Source organism: Stigmatopora argus, chromosome 17 (genome assembly GCF_051989625.1).
Source record: "Stigmatopora argus isolate UIUO_Sarg chromosome 17, RoL_Sarg_1.0, whole genome shotgun sequence".
NCBI lineage: Eukaryota > Metazoa > Chordata > Actinopteri > Syngnathiformes > Syngnathidae > Stigmatopora > Stigmatopora argus.
In genome coordinates, this window is record NC_135403.1 from 14,184,261 (window position 1) to 14,204,012 (window position 19,752).

At 51.5% G+C, this 19,752-nt stretch overlaps 1 protein-coding gene across 1 annotated transcript in view; it reads left to right on the plus strand.

Moving 5' to 3' along the window:
- Positions 1 to 1,069: 1,069 nt before the first annotated feature.
- Positions 1,070 to 19,752, plus strand: part of LOC144091468 (sodium channel protein type 3 subunit alpha-like) — a 40,036-nt gene continuing 21,353 nt past the window's right edge. The window contains exons 1-9 of the mRNA XM_077623810.1: positions 1,070 to 1,380; positions 9,958 to 10,122; positions 10,229 to 10,372; positions 11,294 to 11,411; positions 12,994 to 13,084; positions 13,162 to 13,290; positions 15,300 to 15,391; positions 16,104 to 16,346; positions 18,290 to 18,353. Coding sequence (XP_077479936.1) covers positions 10,000 to 10,122; positions 10,229 to 10,372; positions 11,294 to 11,411; positions 12,994 to 13,084; positions 13,162 to 13,290; positions 15,300 to 15,391; positions 16,104 to 16,346; positions 18,290 to 18,353 — 1,004 coding nt within the window. The 5' untranslated portion in view covers positions 1,070 to 1,380; positions 9,958 to 9,999. The remainder of the gene's footprint in view (positions 1,381 to 9,957; positions 10,123 to 10,228; positions 10,373 to 11,293; positions 11,412 to 12,993; positions 13,085 to 13,161; positions 13,291 to 15,299; positions 15,392 to 16,103; positions 16,347 to 18,289; positions 18,354 to 19,752) is intronic.

Genomic DNA, 19,752 nt, shown 5'->3' on the forward strand with positions numbered 1-19,752 from the left:
GTTTGACCCCATGACGAAATATGCCACTTGATATAATGAGCGAATTATGCTGAAGAACCAATTATACACTCGGCTAGCTTCAACAAAAGTCCGTTCTTTTGTTGATACTCGACAGCTAGCTTGTATTTTTAGTCACACGGGGTTATTTGACACATTACAGCGCAACTCGGCGTTAAATCAACTAAATCTCACGATTAGGCTCCTCTTTTACAGGTGAATATCATTTACATTGAATGAATTTGACTTGACGTAACTGTTAATGAACCACGTCATTTTTCACTTTCAGTTTTGCAATCAACTTCGCTTGGTCCTAAATATTGGATTTGAACTTCTTTGTATTGCAGATAGTAATGGGTAGTTTTTTTTAACCTTTTCTTATGTAACATGACCTTGTTCTACATGATAGGTGTTAAGTCTTTTGTCATTATGAATATTATACTATTGCCATTTGTTCCCCAACCGTATTCAATTGTGTCCCCGTTTAATTTACTCGTAATCCCACTTTACGCCCGCAGAGGGCGGCACACGATTTAGTTTGCCCGTCAATGGACGTTTTCAACGCATCCAAATCCACTAAAAAGCATTTTATTTGTATGGCTTGTTGACGAACCTCGTTGCAAAATGGAACAATATGAAATGGAGCTTAGATGAACTAATTCAAAATGTAAATGTTGTGTAAGAATGACTTGACCGTCTGTTGCCATCCATGGCAGCCAATGAGTTATTATTATTTTAATATAGTTAACTTCATTTTGACAATACAAAGATAAATGTGCAATATGGGCGAATTTTTCACCCACCCACCCAGCCAGCACAACTACAAAATAAATAAAAAAAGGTTAAAGTGGTGTATTTTATGTGTTATTGTCTGTAAAGGTCAGGTCCAATTTTTCCGCTATTTGCACTAATACCGCTGGACTTGATGGCGCGCATACAAGGCGGCGTAACCTCGCGATACCTGATCCCCCTCCTCTCTCTTTCTCTCTCTCTCTCTCTGCTCTCCCCTCTCTCTCTCTCTCTTTCGCTCTCCCGCGCGGCGTTCCGGGGCAATCAAGCGCCCCGGCGTTGATTGGGTCTGGCGGCCCACGGAGAGCTCGGCGCCCTGCGAACAACTTGCCGCTCCCGCGCTCTTTTTTTCCTCGGCTTTTTCCAGCTTGTCTGGCGCGGCGGAGCAACAGCTGGACCGGGACTCCTTTTTCATTGCTCTTTCTTCTTCTTCTTTATTTTTTTCCCCCGGTTCCGCTTCATTTTTCTTTTTTTTCTTTTTTACGAACAGACGTTCGTCCGCGGACGCCCGTCATCCTCTCGCCGGTGGCCGGCGGCGGCGACGACGACGACGACGCGGCGATGTAAAGACCACGACGTGCGGACTTTTGACACGTGAGTACAACTTTTGCTGAGTTTTTGTGGCGTTTGATGGAAAGTTGGCATCGGAGACCCCCCCCCGGGACAACAATCCCCGCACGCACATAGGCATAAGCGCCCCCCCCCTCCTCTATCTGGCCCATTTGGCCTCCTGGGAGGCTGGCACGCGTTTCCTGTGTTCCTATGCAACCCCGGCTGCACTCTTTCCATTCATTAACATCACGACCACGCCAGCTCGTTAGCATTTTTAGCGCGGTTCTTTAGGTGACACCACTTTTTCCGTGGGTGTCCAACTTGTTGTGAAAGCTAAAAATCCTAAAAGAAATCCTTCTTTACATGGTATTTAGACCCCGCCCCTCCACGCACCGCCATTTGTCGACACGCAACTTGATTATAATGATAACAATTGGATAATTGATGAGATTATTCTAGCCAGTCAGACTCATTGAGCGTTATGTAAGTGCTTTGATTATGGCTGGAAAATGAAATGACAGCTAAAAAAACATGGGGAAGAACCACACCATATTTAGTTTGATGATTGAGCTATTGTTTCCATTTTTTTCATGATGGAATATTGAAGGGTAAATGTCTTTTGTCATCCTAGCCTATGGAAGATAGCCAAGCTTTCAAAATAAGATGTGTGCAAACACCTGCTTTTATTTTGGAAAAAGCAAACTGTGCTACTTGTGTGTGTGTGTGTGTGTGTGTGTGTGTGTGTGTGTGTGTGTGTGTGTGTGTACGTCATTGTTTACCTTGAACCTGCACAAGGGACTAAAGATGGAAATTAGCCCTCGGCTACAATCTTACACAACCATGTTCATTAACATGAATATGAAAATGTTCATTAATAGGTGCTGTCCCTTCTTAAAATCAATCAAACTCAATTCTTTTTATTGTATTTTTTAAACAAAGCAACTTTATTTTTCTTTGAAATGTGTGTGTGTGTGTGAGAGAAATTTTTGACAGATGTCCACCCAATCATACTCCATTCATACGTTTCTATGTTTTCTGAACTGTCCATTTGAAATCATGCCCTGTGTTATTTGATTGTCATATCTTTGTTCCGGGTTAAGCTAGGGTGAGGGGGCCCAAATGAATTTGGGGGCCCGAGGGATTTTGCTTCGCTCCAAATGGCCGTCGCCAGCGTGGCAAATAAAGCCGTCGTGGCAAATAAAGCCGTCGCCGCCGCTGACTTTGCTACACTTAATTAGCTCCTGAGCGTTTGTGGCCGCGTCAGCCATCTTTCCACGCCGGATCAAAAAAGGATTAGAAAAATTGCCATGACGGAAAATCGATGGATCTGATTAACGGCCCGACCCGACCCTTTGTCTTCGTCGTCCACGTCGTCATTTCTGCTTTCTTTCATTTTTTCCTCTGCGTTCCACAACGCAGCAAAAGCCCGATTGGAAAAGGTGTCGCCCCGCCGATTGGCCGCCGCGTCATGGGCGGGGCCCGGGAAGGAAGTCCTTTCTCTTATGCGGCGCTTCTTTTTAGCGGCGCTGGTGTCCAAATCCGCTAACATTTAAGAGTCACTCGCCGATGTCGGGGGTCAGAGCGCGACCTTGAGCGCCAAAGGTCGTCTCCGACCGACATTGTGCCCGTCTCCTGTCAACGCGTGGCGACCGCCGCGACAGGTGCTGGCGTCGGTGCGCCCGGCGGCCGGCCTGACCTTTTCCCCGACACCGGTCGCCACGTGCGGTCAGACGGTACGGGGAGCACCCCCTTGCTTTTTTGGCACCCGTGCGTGCGCGTCCGAGTATGAAGCCGCCGAACAGCTGCGGGCTCCGCCTTTGCGTCGAGGGCCTCCGTCGAGGCCCGGGGCAACGTTTTACCCGCCGGGACGTCCAATCCGCTGCGGCCGATCGCCTTTCATCGGCGGGGCCGAATTTGCCAACGTCCAGTCGTCCTCCACGCGTCACCCTAACCTCCCCCCGGTCGGGTGGCCTTTCCCGAGACCGCGACGTGGGCCGTCGGCGTGGCCCCGGGGTCGACCTTTGGCGCGTGGCTAATATTAGCGTGACCGGGTCGACCGAGAGTCGCCTTGGAACGCCATCCAATCGCTAGGACGCCACGTCCATGTCGAGTCCGAGTCATCAAATCGAATGCGGGCGACCGGCGCCGACCCCGGGCGTCCGAAAGGCCGCTCGGTGGGCTCGCGTCGTTACCATAGTGACGGGCGCCACTCTCGGGAGTGCGGCGCGCTGACGAACGGCGATTTCGAGCAAGTCGGGCGGAGTTGACTTTTACTTTTTAACTCATTGGCCACAGGAAGAACAAATAGTGTTTTGAAATGGCCGCCTGTGACGGTGCGCGACGTCCAATCGGCGGAAGCGGTGGCTTCGCACGGGACCAGCGCTAAACGGTTTACTGACTCATTTCAATTCACCGTGGAGCGACGACGGGATGAAAATGCCAGCCAGTCATTTTTGGAGCGTCTCCTCTTTTTTTCCAAAAGTCATTTCGCTAGCCTCATCATATGGAATTCGCACTCACGCACGCACACACACGGATAGATTTTGCGACATGAGCGCCGGGTGAATTCTTCCTCTAATCCGACACTTTAATGACGCCGTCGCCGCGGGAAAGACTCTTAAGAGGCGAGCCGACTGGCTCGTCAAGACGGCGGCGCGCTGGCGGACGGACGCACGCACGCACGAACGCACGAATGGACGGCCCAGTCAGCAAAGCCGTCGCGCTCCGCTTGCCTCGACCGGGCCCGACCCGCTTTGCGATGATGTGTCACCTCGCTCGCGTGGCGCTTAACCGGCTCGCCGTCACGCGGCTTTTCAAATGTTTCGTAACAAGGTCCGCACCGGGAAGGTGGTGGCGCTCCGTAAAGTGGCGTCCAGGTCTTTTTCCGCCACGTTCCACCTTTGTCACGCGCAAGAGAAAAAAAAAGAATAAATACGTAAACGTGGCGACCCGCCTTTTTTTTAAGGTCGCCGACATATCACAAGTGCGTGGCGGTAAATACGGCGTTTCGCTGTCGATACTTTTGCCAAATCGAAGAGACTTTTCTTTCCGAGACGGCCGCCATCTTGTAAACGCGTGGACGTGGAAGATGGGTTCTCATTCAAACGGTGAGACAAGTGAGCTCCTAGAAAATGATTTAATCAAGCGTCGGCCAGAGCGACAGAGAGAGAAAGAGAAAGAGAGACAGAACAGCATGACATAAACTAACATTCACGAAAGGGAGAAAAAGAATGAAAGTGATGAGAGGCAGAGAGACTCAAATAGGATAAATGGAAGTGGGTCGCTGTGTGCGCACACACACACACATACAGATAGTACGCCACTATAAGGTAGCGATACTGTACAGCCATCAAAAGTCCAAACATGGAGCAGACAGCCACGTGAAATACCTTACGTGACCCTTTGTTAAGGGTACACGGTCGATTGGTCGCCGGTCTTTTGGTCGCTGATCTTTTGGTCGCCGGTCTTTTGGTCGCCCGGAAGGTTATTGATAATTAGCATTTAAATCGTTGCTCAAATTCCCTAAATACAAATAGACGAATGACTATTTTGTCATACTTAATGCCCTTGTAATTATTAGGCTAAAGAAAAGCTCCAAATTTCCCGGACTTTTGTTGTTTTTTGTTGGAGAACTTGTTCAGACCCTGACAGACGTCGCTTCTTAAAGGGACAGCGCACGTACATACAAACTCTTCTACACTCACACGTGGGCTCAGTGAAAGTGCTCATGGACATTGTTGGCTTTTATTCATGCGTAGACCGTCTTGTTTTACCCTGTTTTGTTGCCGGTCTTTTGGTCGCCCGTTGTCGCGGTCCGGGCGACCAAAAGACCGGCGACCAAAAGACGGCGACCAAAGGACCGGCGACCAATCGACCGCACACGCTGCAAAGAACGTCAACCAGGTTAGCGTGCACCACCGTGCAACGTTCGTTCCTTCATTTGCGACCTTCGTCCAAGACCCCCTCGCCCCCAAAAAATGGCGTGCGTCAGCTACAAGTTGAAAGATAGTTTTCGGATGCCAGTCCTAAGCCTTTCATTTTACAAATCAAATGCCCTTTATTGGCTCTCCAGTTAGCAAGGCGCCAAGAGACCTACGTACGGAAGGGGCGTCTTCGGCGTCCTCGGTCGTCGTCGACCGCCAAGAACCGAGACGTAAGGTCAAAGTTGTCAAGCGCTTTTACGCCCCACAAAACCTTTGATGCTTTTTTGATCAAACGGCGACGGCGCTCCGGCGGAGCGTGTCTGACACCTTGACAGACAGACAAGATCGCGCTCGACTTAGAAGAAGAGGCCTCCACCGCCGCCGCGACTGCTCTGACCTCCTTTGGTGCTAAATTAAAACGAACCTGAATATTGACATCTAATGAAGGTGCGCGTGCGTGCAGAAAGAAGGCCGCCGTCCCAAAAAACGTTGAGCTTTTGCCCCGACGGCGTTTCCTGGCGGGCCGACGTCCCGTCCGTTAGCGCGACCGCCGAAGCCGCTTCCGACCGGGCGCCCGTGAATAATGAATGCGCCAGGCGGACCGGGCCGGGAGTTTAGGAGGTCACGGGCGTAACCTCAGCCGAAAGAAAGGCGACTCTTCTTCCTCACCCGATACCATACGCGCGCCTCTCTCGCCGCCACTTATTTGCCCGGGCCAAAAGGTCGGGTGACCTCACGGGCCGACCCTCTCCGTGGAGTCCCTCCGAAGCTCTTTCAGCAATAGACTGCTGCACCCTCATTGCAGGAAGGAGCGCTTCCGCAGATCCTTCCTCCTATCAGCTGTCAGGCTCTTTAACAAAACAAATGGCTGAGTGTTAAGACCTACCGCATGCATGCATGTACATCTATGTGTATGTATGTATATATGCTTATATATATGTGTGTATGTATATATACATACACGCGTGTGTATATATCTATATATATATCTATATATTATATATAATTTATTTATATATATACATACATATATACATATATATTATATATAATTTATATATATATATATATATATTTATACATATATACATAAATATATATATTATATAATTTATTTATATAATATATAAATAAATAAGCGTGTTGCTGATATATATATATATATATATATATATATTTATATATATATGTGTGTATGTACACGTATGTGTGTGTATATTTCAGCAACACGCTTATTTATTAATATATTTATTCATGTATTTATTTATTTATTAACTTACTTATTAGCTATCTATTTATGTCTAAAATGTCTTTTTCTGTGTCTGTATTCTCACCCTCTTGCTACTGTGACAACGAAATTTCCCGAATACGGGATGAATAAAGTTATCCAATCCAAACGGCGTTTCTCTCCAGAATATTTAGCGCTTCAAATGGGTTATCATAGCCGTCCATGCTAAATGTAAGGTGCCATTGCTTTTCTTTCTTTATGATTTTTTTTAATGGTCGCTGGCTGTCAAGCGCTTCCGTCGTTCTGACTCATTTCCTTTGCTTTTCAAAGCAAGCGAAAGCGATGATTCACCTTCACACTCGCACGCCAAAGTGCTAAAAATGCGGCGACAAAGAAAATCTTCTCCGCCATGCTAGGAAACCGGCTAACCAAATTTCGCCCGCTCCCGTCAGCGGAAACGGCGGCCATTTTTTACTTCCCCGTTTCGCTTCGATTGGCCGTCCAAACGTGGTCGTCGGTCGCCGGACGGGCGCGCGGGCTTCTCCGGCCGGCCCTTTCGTAACCGTGGCCGTTTGACGACGTAGCCCGTAAAATATTTTATCTCCCCGCCGACCTTGACCGCCGCCCGAACTCGGCGCGCTCCCGTCACCGCCGCCGGACGGCGCCGGCGGCTAACGGCGAAACGATAAGGGTACGCCGCGTCCGTCGGTGCCTCGGGCGTCTGCGCTCTGGCGCGTCACCTTCCTGTCAACGTCCTCGTCCTCGCACTTCATCATCGAGCGCGCTCTCACGTAGTCCTCGTTATTTTTTTCATCGGGGCTCGCCGTTCTAATAAAAAACGGACGCGACCGGGACGGCTTTAATTATTGTCCGTACGCCCGATTGGCGTGGAAATCACCAGATTTAATCCAATTGGACAAAACGAGTTAGCGGTGAGTGAGCACTTTTTAAAAACAATTTCTGCCACCTCAGAGCAAAAGTTGTTTTGCCGATTTGGGAAAAAAAATGTCGTAATAGGCAATTGCGATGAGCTAAAAGTATCGATGGCCGACCCCTCCGTTTTGCCGTTTTGCCTTTTTGCAGGCTGTCGACGTTTTTGTCTGTCCGATGGCCACGCCTCCATTGGCGTCCCGGGAGCGATCCTGCTAATTGGCGGCAGGCATTTTTCAAGCCAATTGAATTTGGCGTACGTGCGTGCCGGGGACGGGACGAGCGCTTCTGGCCAGGCCAAAAAAACCAGAGCCATTTCCCTTTTGATCCGGCCGTCACGTAAGCTCTCGTTTCGACGGGACGCCGACTGGTCGTCGAGGACGGACCGGCGGGTAAATGTCAATGTAGACGTGAGGGCTTCGTGCTAGCAATGGATGCCCAGCGCGCACGCTACTGTAATTAGCGCGTTAGGCACATGACTCGCCGCTCGCTCATTTATTGCTTTCGACTTTTGACGAGAGGCCCCGTATGGCTTTTTCACGTGACCTCTGACCTCGAGTTTTGGAGCCGACGGATCCGTCCTCCTTTAACACGGTGTGCAACTCGCGTCAACATAAATCTGCTCTTATTTTTCACAAAATGCTTTGATATTTTGCACTTCGAAAAAACTGCTTCTCATTCCAGTTGTTTATTTGAAAATGTTTCCATTTGGGGGGCCAAAAAAAAGGAAGGGTGGATTTCTATGTGAGCCAACGTCCGCTGTCGTCGTAAGCTAACCAAAGTACCATATTTTCACGACTATATGGCACATCGTATTTTAAGTCGCAGTATCAGTAACAAGTTCTATTTCTGTATTTGACACAAACAAAGGACGCACCGTTTTTAAAGACGCAGCCAGGCATGGCAAAACATACACCAGCTTAAACATACGGACACACGCTAAAAACACGGTTTTAAAAAGGCAACGGAAGCAAAACTGAGTTGGGTTGTACTTTATTTAGCCATTTTACAATGTACTCACGTCATCATCACACACAAATCCATTCAAGTCCTCATTTTCCGTGTCCGAATTGAACAATTGTCCCAATGAGTCATCGAAAACGCTGAGTTTTATACGTTCGTCCAGGCGGCCACAATCCATTCGCAAATAGTAGCTAGCTAGTAGCTAGCGTCCATGCTTCGTAAAGCTGTGTTGATGTCGATGGCCAGGCCACAATCCATTGGGTGTATTGACAAAAGAACTACATATCCCAGCAGTCACTGTGCAGTACTTTTTCTACGGGGAAAATAGTCGGTCGGGGGCTGCTTGCCATAGTTGTGAGAGCTGTAGAGGATGGTGTACCCTATCCACTGATTTATTTGATTTGATCGTGATAACAATTTGAGTATTGGTCCATATATAAAGCGCACTGCATTATAAGGCACCCTGTCTATTTTGGAGAAAATTGAAGACTTTTATGTGCGCCTTATAGTCCTGAAAATACGGTAGTCGGGGAAGGCGAGAAAAGTAGGCTGGGAAACCCAAGGTGGGGGGGCCAGGGGGGTCATTCTGATTGCGCGGCGCGGGCTTGATTGCGTGGTCGCCTAAGGAGCCCAGCTCAATCACGGAACGTCCAATCAAAGGAGCAGAGGAGCGGCGCTCTCAAGACTCAGACCCGCACCCACGCCCCATCAACCCCCCCTTCTTCCTCCAAATGCACTCCACTTATCCTCCGTTTGTACGTCAGGGTTTCTCCGTCTCCGTCTCCGTCTCCATCTGCGGCTTCACCTCAGCGTTCGGAGACGCTCTCTTTACAAATGGATTGCCTTTTACTACACTCCATTCCGACGGGCTATTTTCGCCATTAACATTCCATTGATTGGAAAAGAGCGTGGCGTTTTCCTTCCGTCCGTGGTCCGGGTTTTTTTGCACGCCGTCAATCAAATTTGAAATTTGAAATTTTAGGCTTTCGGTGGCTTTTTCCTATTCGCTTTGTTATACTAATGCCATTGACGTTCTAGTGCAGGGGTCGGGAACCAGAGAGAGCCATACAAAAATCATATTTTCAAAAATCATCTTCCTGAGAGCCATACTCAAAATGTAAAAGTCAAAATACATGAAAATATATGCGTTTTTAGTCATTTCACCACTTTTAAAGTACATAAAGACTGAATTCTTTTGATAACGTTGCTAATCAATGAGTATCAATGACGATATGCATGGAAAATAGTCTAATTTAAAAAAAAAAAAAAGGATTAAAAAGGCACTAGAGGTCGTGTCAAAGCCACAGTGCCGATGTAACGCTCCTATTGGTGTGTTTGGGACTCAGCTGTTTCCATATTTTAGCTCACGGGTTAGCGGAGAGCCTCATGCACTCATCCAAAGAGCCGCATGTGGCTCCCGAGCCATAGGTTCCCTACCCCTGTTCTAGTGGGACGGCGACTTGACTTGAATTGACTTGAATTGACTTGAATTGACATGAATTGACATGAATTGACTTGAATTGACTTGAATTGAATTGACTTGAATTGACTTGACGTCCGGTCGGTGTCTTTCAGCCGGGAGCGCGGGCCGGCCGGCAGCGGGATCAGGATGACAAGATGGCCGGCTGTGTGTTTCCAATGGGACCAGAGAGCTTTCAGCGCTTCACGCCGGACTCCCTGGCCGACATCGAGCGCCGCGTGGCCAAGGAGAAGGCCCGCCGCAACAAGCACTACCAGGAGGTGAGCTGGAGCGTGGGACGCTCCACCGCCGTGAAAAAATACAAACAACAAATGAGAAAGAGCTAGCGACAAATAACTGCATCTTTGTCTTTTTTTTTCCCCGTAGGACCTCGGCGACGTTGTGGTCCCTCGGCCACGGGCCGACCTGGAGGCCGGCAAGCAGCTGCCGCGCATCTACGCCGACATCCCGCCTCACCTGGTGGGCGTCCCCCTGGAGGACATTGACCCGTACTACTTCGCAGACAAGAGGGTAGGCCTGGCCAAAAAATCCTCTTCTTTTTTTTTCCAAATGAAACTGAATTCCGCCCCCCTCCCGTTCAGCTGCCGTCTTTCCCCGCCGCGGGAGATGTGAGCAAAAAGCGAGGCTGGCGAGCGATGCGTCGCCGTTCCCTCGCGCCGTGGCTCTCCCTCTCCTGGGACGTTTCCTCGTGCGAGGCCACATCAAGCGTTCGCTTGCGTTTGCGTTGCCAAAAAAAACAAACAAAAAAAACCTACAAGCGTGTCGCTACAGTTTTAATGACAGTTTTAACCCATTCAGTGTTGGCTAAGATTAGATGAGTGAGATAGTGAGTATGCGTTGTTGAAAAAAATAGGGAAATTGATCAACGTCAGGGGAGGGTGCCCGACTCCGGTCCATTAATTATTAGGCTAAAGAAAAGCTCCAAATTACCCGGACTTTGATTGTTTTTTGTTGGACAACTTGTTAAGACCATGACTGAGGTCGCTTCTTAAAGGGACAGCGCATGTACATACAAACTCTTCTACACTCACACATGGGCTCAGTGAAACTGCTCCTGGCCATTGTTGGCTTTTATTCATGCGTAGACCGTCTTGTTTTACCTTGTTTTGTCACCGGTCTTTTGGTCGTCGCTCTTTTGGTCGCCGGTCTTTTGGTCGCCGGTCTTTTGGTCGCCCGTTGTCGCGGTCGGGGCGACCAAAAGACCGCGCCCCAAAGACCGGCAACCAAAAGACCGGCGACCAATCGACTGCACACGGGAAATATGTCAAGCCTTTGAATTTGGCGGCGTCAAATAAATACAAGCGTGTGGCACTTGTGAGACGAGACGGAGGCTGGCTTTCACGATCCAACACGTAAAAGCAAAGCAAAGAAAATGCTTCCGGTTAAACTCACAGATGTTTGTTTTTGTTTCTGTTTCTGTTTCTCACTCAGACCTTCATAGTATTGAACAAAGGGCGAGCCATCTTTCGCTTCAACGCCACGTCGGCGCTCTACTTCTTCACCCCCTTCAACCCCGTGCGCGCCGTGGCCGTCCGGATCCTGGTGCACTCATATCCTTCAAATTGGTCAAAAGGTCAACGTTACTCTTATTTGCATTTTCGATTATTTTCCATCAACTCACATGGCGTCAACAACAAAAAAATCGTTGAATAGTTTTGCACTCGCCAGCTTATTGTTCCGGCCACTCCCCCTTTTCGTCCCACTCTTTTCTGATGGGACCCGTACGGTGGGCCTCCAAATGAGCAAAGTCAAGTTCCTTCCTCCCCCTCGTCTCGTCAGCTGACAGTCATGACTTCACACCCCGTCCCCGGAGCGCAGCGTCCGCCCCGATGTCCTCGCCGCCTCGCGCTCGGGTATTTTTAGCCGGCGGCAGCGGCGGCGGCGGCGGCCCTCGCCGTTGAGAGATGGCGAGTCGGCCGACACGCTGCCGTTGTCGCCGGATAAGCGGGTGAAGAGGTCGCCGGCCCAGGCGCGGCGCTGCCCACGCGGCGCTCGGGGAGGGGGCGTGGGGAGAAGTCGGATTTTGGCCCACCGGCGCGGCGCCGCCGTGACAAGCTGTGCCTTGACGCGCGCCCTTGAGAGGCGACGGGACGCTGGAGTGGTGCTTTTGATGCCGGCCTGGGGAGGGGGGGTCCCAGAGTGAGGTCCGGGGGGGTCCGAGGGGGAGCCAGGTTAACTCTTTGGCCGCCTCGGACCGCCGTAGACGTTGAAACCCTTTGGCTTGGCGGCCATCCAAGCGTCAATGTCGCCGATACGTCACCTTTTATTTTTAGCCAAACCTAGCGCGCTTCACCCGGCAAATTTGTTCCTCCCGAAATAGCAGCTAGCAGTAGAGTTAGCTTTCTCTTCGGAGACCAAAACGCCACTTGGCTCGCACCAAAGCCTTCCGAACATCGACGGTCGGCGGGTGGACCCCCCCCCCCTCGGCCACGAAAGCCGCCGTGGGCGTCGTAACGAGCTCCCCGACGGCGAGCCGTCGTAACGTCGTAATTAGCCGCCCGCTTGGTGGCCGTTCGCGTTGTTTACGGAACGGCGCCGCTTTTGCGCGGGGCGCTCGTCGCTAATTAGCGTTCGTTCCGAGCCGGATTGACGGCCGGGCACGCCCCTCACCCCCGCTTCCTGCGCCGAGACGCGGGCGGAGGCGACGTTCGTCTTACCGATAACATTTTGGAGCCTTTTACCGTGGCTATTGCGTCGTGTAGTACTCCGGTATTTGAGCAACGACTCGTTTCTGCTATGGTGAATAGTTGCGCTAGCATGACTTCAAATGATCTCGGAGGCCCAAATGTTTATTGGTAAATTATTTTTTCCACACACTTGTTAAATTTCCCACGCAGGCAGGTCGTCGCCACGAGACCCCAGGGGTCGCCATCGTACCGTATTGGCGCGTCGGCTCGTTTCGTGTGCTCGTGGTTTCTGCTAGCACGGCACACGAGTCAGCTAAGCTACTTTTCCCAGCTAACAACTTTCTAGATGCTCCCGTCAATTGTCACCCGGCTTCCGCTTTTGACGCCATGTGGTTCCACGTGTTCGCTCTGAAAAAGCAAGGGCCAACCACATTGAAAATAGATACGCTAAATGAGGCGTTTGAATGGGCGTGTTTATTGGCGTGGCGTTCCTTAACGTTGACACGTTGTTCAGCTTGTTCATCATGTGCACCATCCTGACCAACTGCTGCTTCATGGCCATGTCGGAACCCGCCGCCTGGGCCAAATATGTCGAGTGAGTACCGCCTACCCGGACAGCGGGCGGGGCGCACCCGGCCCGGCGTCTGAACCCCAACCTGAACCTTTCCGCAGGTACACATTCACGGGCATCTACACTTTCGAGTCGCTGATCAAGATCCTGGCCAGGGGCTTCTGCGCCGGTCGCTTCACCTTCCTCCGAGACCCCTGGAACTGGCTGGACTTTAGCGTCATCGTCATGGCGTAAGTGAGCGCCGCTTTGCCGCTTTGCCGAGAGCCCGCCATCCCCACGCTTGGCGGCGTTCCAGCCCCAGAAAGAAAAAAAAGAAAAAATAGAGCGCGACCCTTCCACTCACTCCAGTAATTGAACGAGCGGAAACTCTCCGCTCCATCGATCGCACGCGGCGGGACGGACGCTCGGGCCCCCGCGCCTCGTCCGCCCTCTAATTGGACACGGGCTTTGCCGGCGGGGCGACCCCGGAGCGCCCGCTCGCCGCGGTCCCCCCCGGGGCCCCTCGACCGGCCGTTAAAACCCGGCGCCGTCCGTCCCGGGAAAGCGAAATCGATGCCCTCCGTTTCCGTGGCCGAACGGGGGAGGAGCTTGAGGAAATATGGCCGGGAAGACGGCGCCGTCCCGTCGGGAGGGCGCGCGTCCTTGACCCCGTCCCCCAGTCGGATGGATCTTTAGTGGCGCGGGGGACGCATAAGTCACGCATTAGCAGACGCAGCGCGCCCCTGAAACGTCGCCTCCGGCTTTATTAAAAGCAGAGTGATGGTCAGTAAATAGACACACCCCCGCGGACACGCTGACTGATGCTCCGGGCCCCTCCCACCGAGTCGCCGTTGCCGTGGCAACAGTGTCCGGCCCGGCGCCGCGTCCAATGGAGACGCGCGGTCCCGCCCCTCGCCGGCCGTGTCACGTGCGTCACCTTACGACATTGTCAGATGAACGACGTGCGCGAGGCCGGGTCGGGTCGGGTCAGGCCAGGGGAGGCGGTAGCGCGCTCGTTCCCCGTGGCACCCAGGGGTCGCCGTTAGCGTGGTCGTTGCCCCCCCGAACCCCGGGCTGACCGGTTGCATTCCCCCGGCCCAGGACTGTCATTGTCCTTGAGAAAGAAAGCCAAGCCCACGTTGAGGAGAAGCGGCTAGATTTCAAATGACGGCGGCGACCGCCACGCACGTCCCATTTGACAACAAACGCCAATCCGATATTGTCTCAGGGCCCCTCCCACTGACCTCGCCACCGTAAGAGTGTCCAGTATTGGACGTTGACGGCTCCCTTGAATAAAAGCGCTATTTTTTTGGAACGCTAACCACGCGAGAGGCGACGCGCCGCGCCAGCGTTGAACGGTTGCCAAATGTCCCGTTCGACACATTTGTCCGAAGAAGAAGCTTTTACTGCCCGAGCCGGCGCCGACTCCGCCTCCGCGACCCCCTTAACCTCCGCCACCCCCCCTTACGCAAGCGCGCGGACTAATTCAATCAATCTGGCGGTCAAGAAGAAGAAATATGAGCTCTCCTCCAAGGCTGTTAGCGCCGTTAGCGCTCTTAGCGAACGCCACCCTAAGAAGAAGACCACTTCACCGTTTCCTAACCTCCACGGAGTCCGGGCACGTGACGCCCGCGTTAAAAGGATCGGCGGGCCAACCACTCCCAGGCTTTGCCGCGCCAGTTAGAGACGTTCATCAAAAAAGCCGGCGGCCAATTAGTTAAGCGGACGCTAACTTGCGGGGCCGCCGTCCCGCTCGCCATCCTAGTCTTGTGTTTTGTCTCCTTGTGTCGCGCCACGCCGCCCTTATCCGCCCCCTCACCCTCATCCACCCAATCCCCCCAATCCCCCCTGCAGGCTCTTAACAGAGTTTATCAAAGTAGGAAACCTGCAGGCGCTGCGAACCTTTCGAGTCCTGCGAGCCCTGAAAACCATCTCGGTCATCCCAGGTAAGACCCCCCCGAGTGGGCGTGGGTGGCCGTATGTCTTCCCGTGCCTTGTCTTTTGTCGGCGTTTATTCCTATCCAGCCCGAGGTAAACCCCCCGCAACCCCCCCACACGCTAGCGCCCCCTTTGCCCGACGACCCCGCCGGGGAGAAAGGGTCGTTATCGCCCGTGCGTCTCGTCCGCCGATCCCGGGGGCCTGGATACGAAAGAATTTCACCCGCCGATGTCGTGCTTGCGCTGGCGTGTTGTTTGTTTGTTTGTGCGTGGGCGCGTGACGCCCACCGTCGCGTGTCTGTGTGGTGTGGCCTCGTTGCAGATATGTGACCGAGTTTGTGGACCTGGGTAATGTGTCGGCCTTGCGGACGTTCAGGGTGCTGCGAGCGCTCAAAACCATCTCCGTCATCCCAGGTGAGCGCGCACGGGACCGAGCGAGCGAGCGAGCGAGCGCCGGCCGGGCTCGTAAATTACCCCCAACTCAAGGCTCTTTTTCACGAGCCTTTTCTCCTTCCTTCTTTCACTAACGGCCACGCCACTCTCCAGCTCGCTCCGACCCCCAAGAGCGAAAGCCTTGATGGAGCCATTTTGATTCGGAATCCGCCCACCCGGCAGACTTTAAACTGGGGCCGTCAAGCATTTCATTGCGGGCATTTAATGCCACTTGGTTTCCCTGTTTTTGCCGTAAACGGAAATTTAGCAAATTATTTTTTGCCTTATACGGGGAGACTTTTTCTAAAAAAAAATTTAAGGTGGATGTTGTGTTCAACATTTAATAGCGACGACCAATTTTTGGGTCAAAATCATCATTTCTTGTAATAATATATGAACGTTGGAGCACGTAGCGCTAGCAGCATGTTTGAAAAGTAGGAGTGGAGCGAGCTGCTGATTGGTCAGGCTTTTTCCTTCCTCCGTGTTTTCTTTTCTCTGTTGTTGTTGTTGATGTTCAAAAGTGGAATAGAAAGGCGTCATCACGAGACCTTCCCATTCCACTTTTGGCTTCTCCCAGCTTCGCCGCTTGCATGTCTCGTGCCGCTTTGGGAATGGGCAAAACGAGCGGTCCCGTGGTCAGGCAGGCACGCTCGCCAATGACCGTGCTGGCGTCCCCTTCCGTCTTTGTGCTAAGGCCTGAAGACCATCGTGGGCGCCCTGATCCAGTCGGTGAAGAAGCTGGCCGACGTGATGATCCTGACCGTCTTCTGCCTGAGCGTCTTCGCCCTGATCGGCCTGCAGCTCTTCATGGGCAACCTGCGGCAAAAGTGCGTCCGCAGCACGGCGCGCTGCCTCAACCGCAGCCTGCCCGCCAACGCCTCCTTCTTTTGCAACAACAAGACGTGGACCTCCGTCGGACACTTTGTCAGCGACGAGGGTGAGTGGCGCTCGCTGTTTATTTGGCCGTCGCCGTCACGGGAAAGCAAACCGCCGTCTAAAGTTGCCGACGTCGGCGGGACGGGCTCGGCTAGAGTCTCGAGTCTCGGGTTTCGCGCCGGCTTTTAAGGGGTCGATAGGAAGGCCCACGGGGACGCCGGCCGCTTTGTTTGTCGCTTTGTTTGCCCTGCTCCATTGTGGCGGACGCAAATAGAAGCCACGTTAGCCAACGCGGGCGGCTCCTATTTGCGTCGGGTTTGTTCCCCGACCAAAAACGCATTTCTGATGAACAAAAAACAACTACACGGATTCTGCGCCCCGTATTGTCATTAAAAAAAGCTGAAGCACCCCAAGCGTGAATGTGAACGCTAGCTAGCTAGCTACAAATCTGGCCCACAAAGTGTCATGCCGCTTCTCAATTGACCCAAAAACAGTCAAGCTCACTTAAATAGCCAAAGTAGACTTTTAACAATGGTCAAAAATGACAGACACTGCCAGAAGTAGGCTGGATTTTTTTTCCTACGGAAAGCGAGAAAAGTCCTTTTTTTTTTCCAAAGGCGGCGCTCCATCCATCCGTCCATCCGTCCCCCCCCGGGAGCTCCGCCGCGGAGGAAGCGCCTTTTCCCTTTTGCCGTCGGGCGTTTTATTGCGAAAAGCGCTTCCCGCGAGAGCGAGACGCCGGGCCTTACTTACGTAAGACGACGCCAAACTCTGACCTTCAAAGCCAGCTTGACATTTTGGCGCCCGCGTCTTATGGGAACAACTTTGAGCGCGCTCATCTTTTATTCATCCCACGCAAACATCGGGAAGCAACGGACGCTTCCTGCAACGCCGTGCGCTCTCATCTCTAGGTAGCGCGGAGACGCCGGATGCTTTTACCGTGGCGGGGAGCGACCAGTTTAGGGCCAAATTTAGCCGAGGCTCAAAAAGTTTTATTGCGGTGGCACCGCGTCGGCACCTCCATCGCCTTCCTTCTGTTACGTCGGCTCCAATGTTTTGGCTCGCGTGACTCGTCGCCATCCACTGACGGCCACGGGCGCCCGATATGTTTGGACCGTGAGGTGCCGGCCAATAACTCGGGTCCATCATGGACAGCACCTCCCACCCCCTGCATGAGTCTGTGGAGTCCCTCCGAAGGTCTTTCAGCAATAGACTGCTGCACCCTCATTGCAGGAAGGAGCGCTTCCGTAGATCCTTCCTCCCATCAGCTGTCAGGCTCTTTAACAAAACAAACGGCTGAGTGTTAAGACCTACCGTATGCATGCATGTACATCTATGTGTATGTATATATGTGTTTATATATATATGTGTATATATATATATATATATATGTATATGTGTGTGTGTGTGTATATATATCAGTGGGGGGCCATGCATTTCACACCTGGGCCTTCAATAGTGCTACGTGTGAATCAATCCAACCCTCAATAAGTATTTTGTCTATAAAACCTTTAATGCAGCTACAGTTGCGACACATATAAAAAGAATCAATAATATTGTTAAGACCTACTGTATGCATGCATGTAAATCTATGTGAATGTATGTATAGATGTGCTTATATATGTGTATGCACACGTGTATATACATATACATGTGTGTATATATATATATATATATATATATATATATATATATATATATATATATATATATATATATATATATATATATATATATTTCAGCAACACGCTTATTTATTTATATATTTATTCATGTATTTAATTATTAACTTACTTATTACCTATCTATTTATGTCTAAAATGCCTTTCCTATTTCTGCATCCTCACCCTCTTGCTACCGTGACAACAAAAGTTCCCGAATACGGAATGAATAAAGTTATCCAAGTTGCCGCCAATGACGATCGCGACCGGGAACAGGCGTTGGTTCGCCACGCTCGTGTAAGCTAGCTGGGAAAGGCTAATTTGCTGCGGTCTTGTCTTGCAGACAACTTCTACAAGGTGGAAGGCGCCAAGGACGCGTTAATCTGCGGCAACAGCAGCGACGCGGGGTGAGTGACCGACCAACCGCACGGGAAAAAAAAAAGGAGAAAAAAAAGTGTGAGCACAGTGAGCGACGCGGACGCCCAGAGCGGGAAAATGATGTTGAACCCACAGCGGCGGCGGCGGCGGCAGTGGCGACCGCATGGCGTGAAACCGTGTTAGCGCGCCGGGGGCCCCACGCCGGCCCCGCACGGGAGGCCGCCCGAGTTCGGGGGAGGTGAGGCGGAAAGCGGGCGGGAAGGGAATCAAAAATAGGAGGGCGAGAGTGAAGGAGGACGGGGGGAGGAAGAAAAAGAAAAAAAATCCCAAAAAACAGATGTACCTGAAGTAGCCACGTCGGTCGGATTTGCTTTTAGGAACGCTTGCAGATGGCGGCAAGTGAAGCAGACGGATGGAAAGTATAGAGAAAAAAAGCAGCCAGAAGTGGACAAAGGGAATTGGCCCGTATAAAAAAAAACACGCCACCACCGCTCATCTGGCCCAACGTCCGCCGTCGGCGAGCGTAAACGGACGTCACGGGACGTCACGGGACGGCGGGAACCCAGAAGCATTTATCAGAATGTTTGGGTGATAGAGTTGCGCTATTGATCCCACTAGCTTTTAGCATAATGTTGGAAGTTACGAGCGCAGGCCGGCTACTTTGCAACGACCACCGCCGACTTAATGGAATGATCAATCTGCTGGCGTTCCAGGAAGGTCGACCCTCCCCCCGGCCGCCCGCCCGCCCGCCTCCATTTCTTTCCCAGCGCGCACCACCTCGTAGAGAGATCGAGCGGCCCGTTATTTTGATCGGCGACTGTCCATCCGTTATTTGGCTGGAAATTGCATTTCTTTTACACGTCCTTTGTCGTTTGACCCGGAAATTCCTGACGTGCGCTCCTCGCTAAAGTGTAAACACGCAAAAAAGCCACGTGGCCCGAAGACACGTGTCATCAAAGTGCGACGATAATGTTCCGCTTTGTTTCGCCAATCCAATTTGCCGTTCCAAGTCAAAGCCGGACGACGTTAGACTGAAACTTAAAACGTTAAGTGGCGACCCGGCTGACTTTGGCTTATTTATTTCTTTATTTCCTTTTCCGTGCGTGTACGTGTCACATTTGTCATTGGCTGTCTGACCACTTGCGTTGTTTTTTCCGCATGAGTTGGGGTGTGCGTATTTGACAGCTGCGCTAACATAACATGCTAAACGATTAGCGCTTAGCCACGTGGTTGTTTAGAATGTATTTGGGTGTGACGGTGCATTTGACAGCTGCGCTGAAAAAACTAAAAAATGCTAACCAATTCACGCTTATCCGCACTTTTGTTTTGATTGTGCGTAATTGGCAGCGTCTGTGAATGTTTCTACATTTGTTTTTGGCAGCGTGTGCTTTATTTGCACATTTGTGTGTGTGTGTGTGTATATTGATG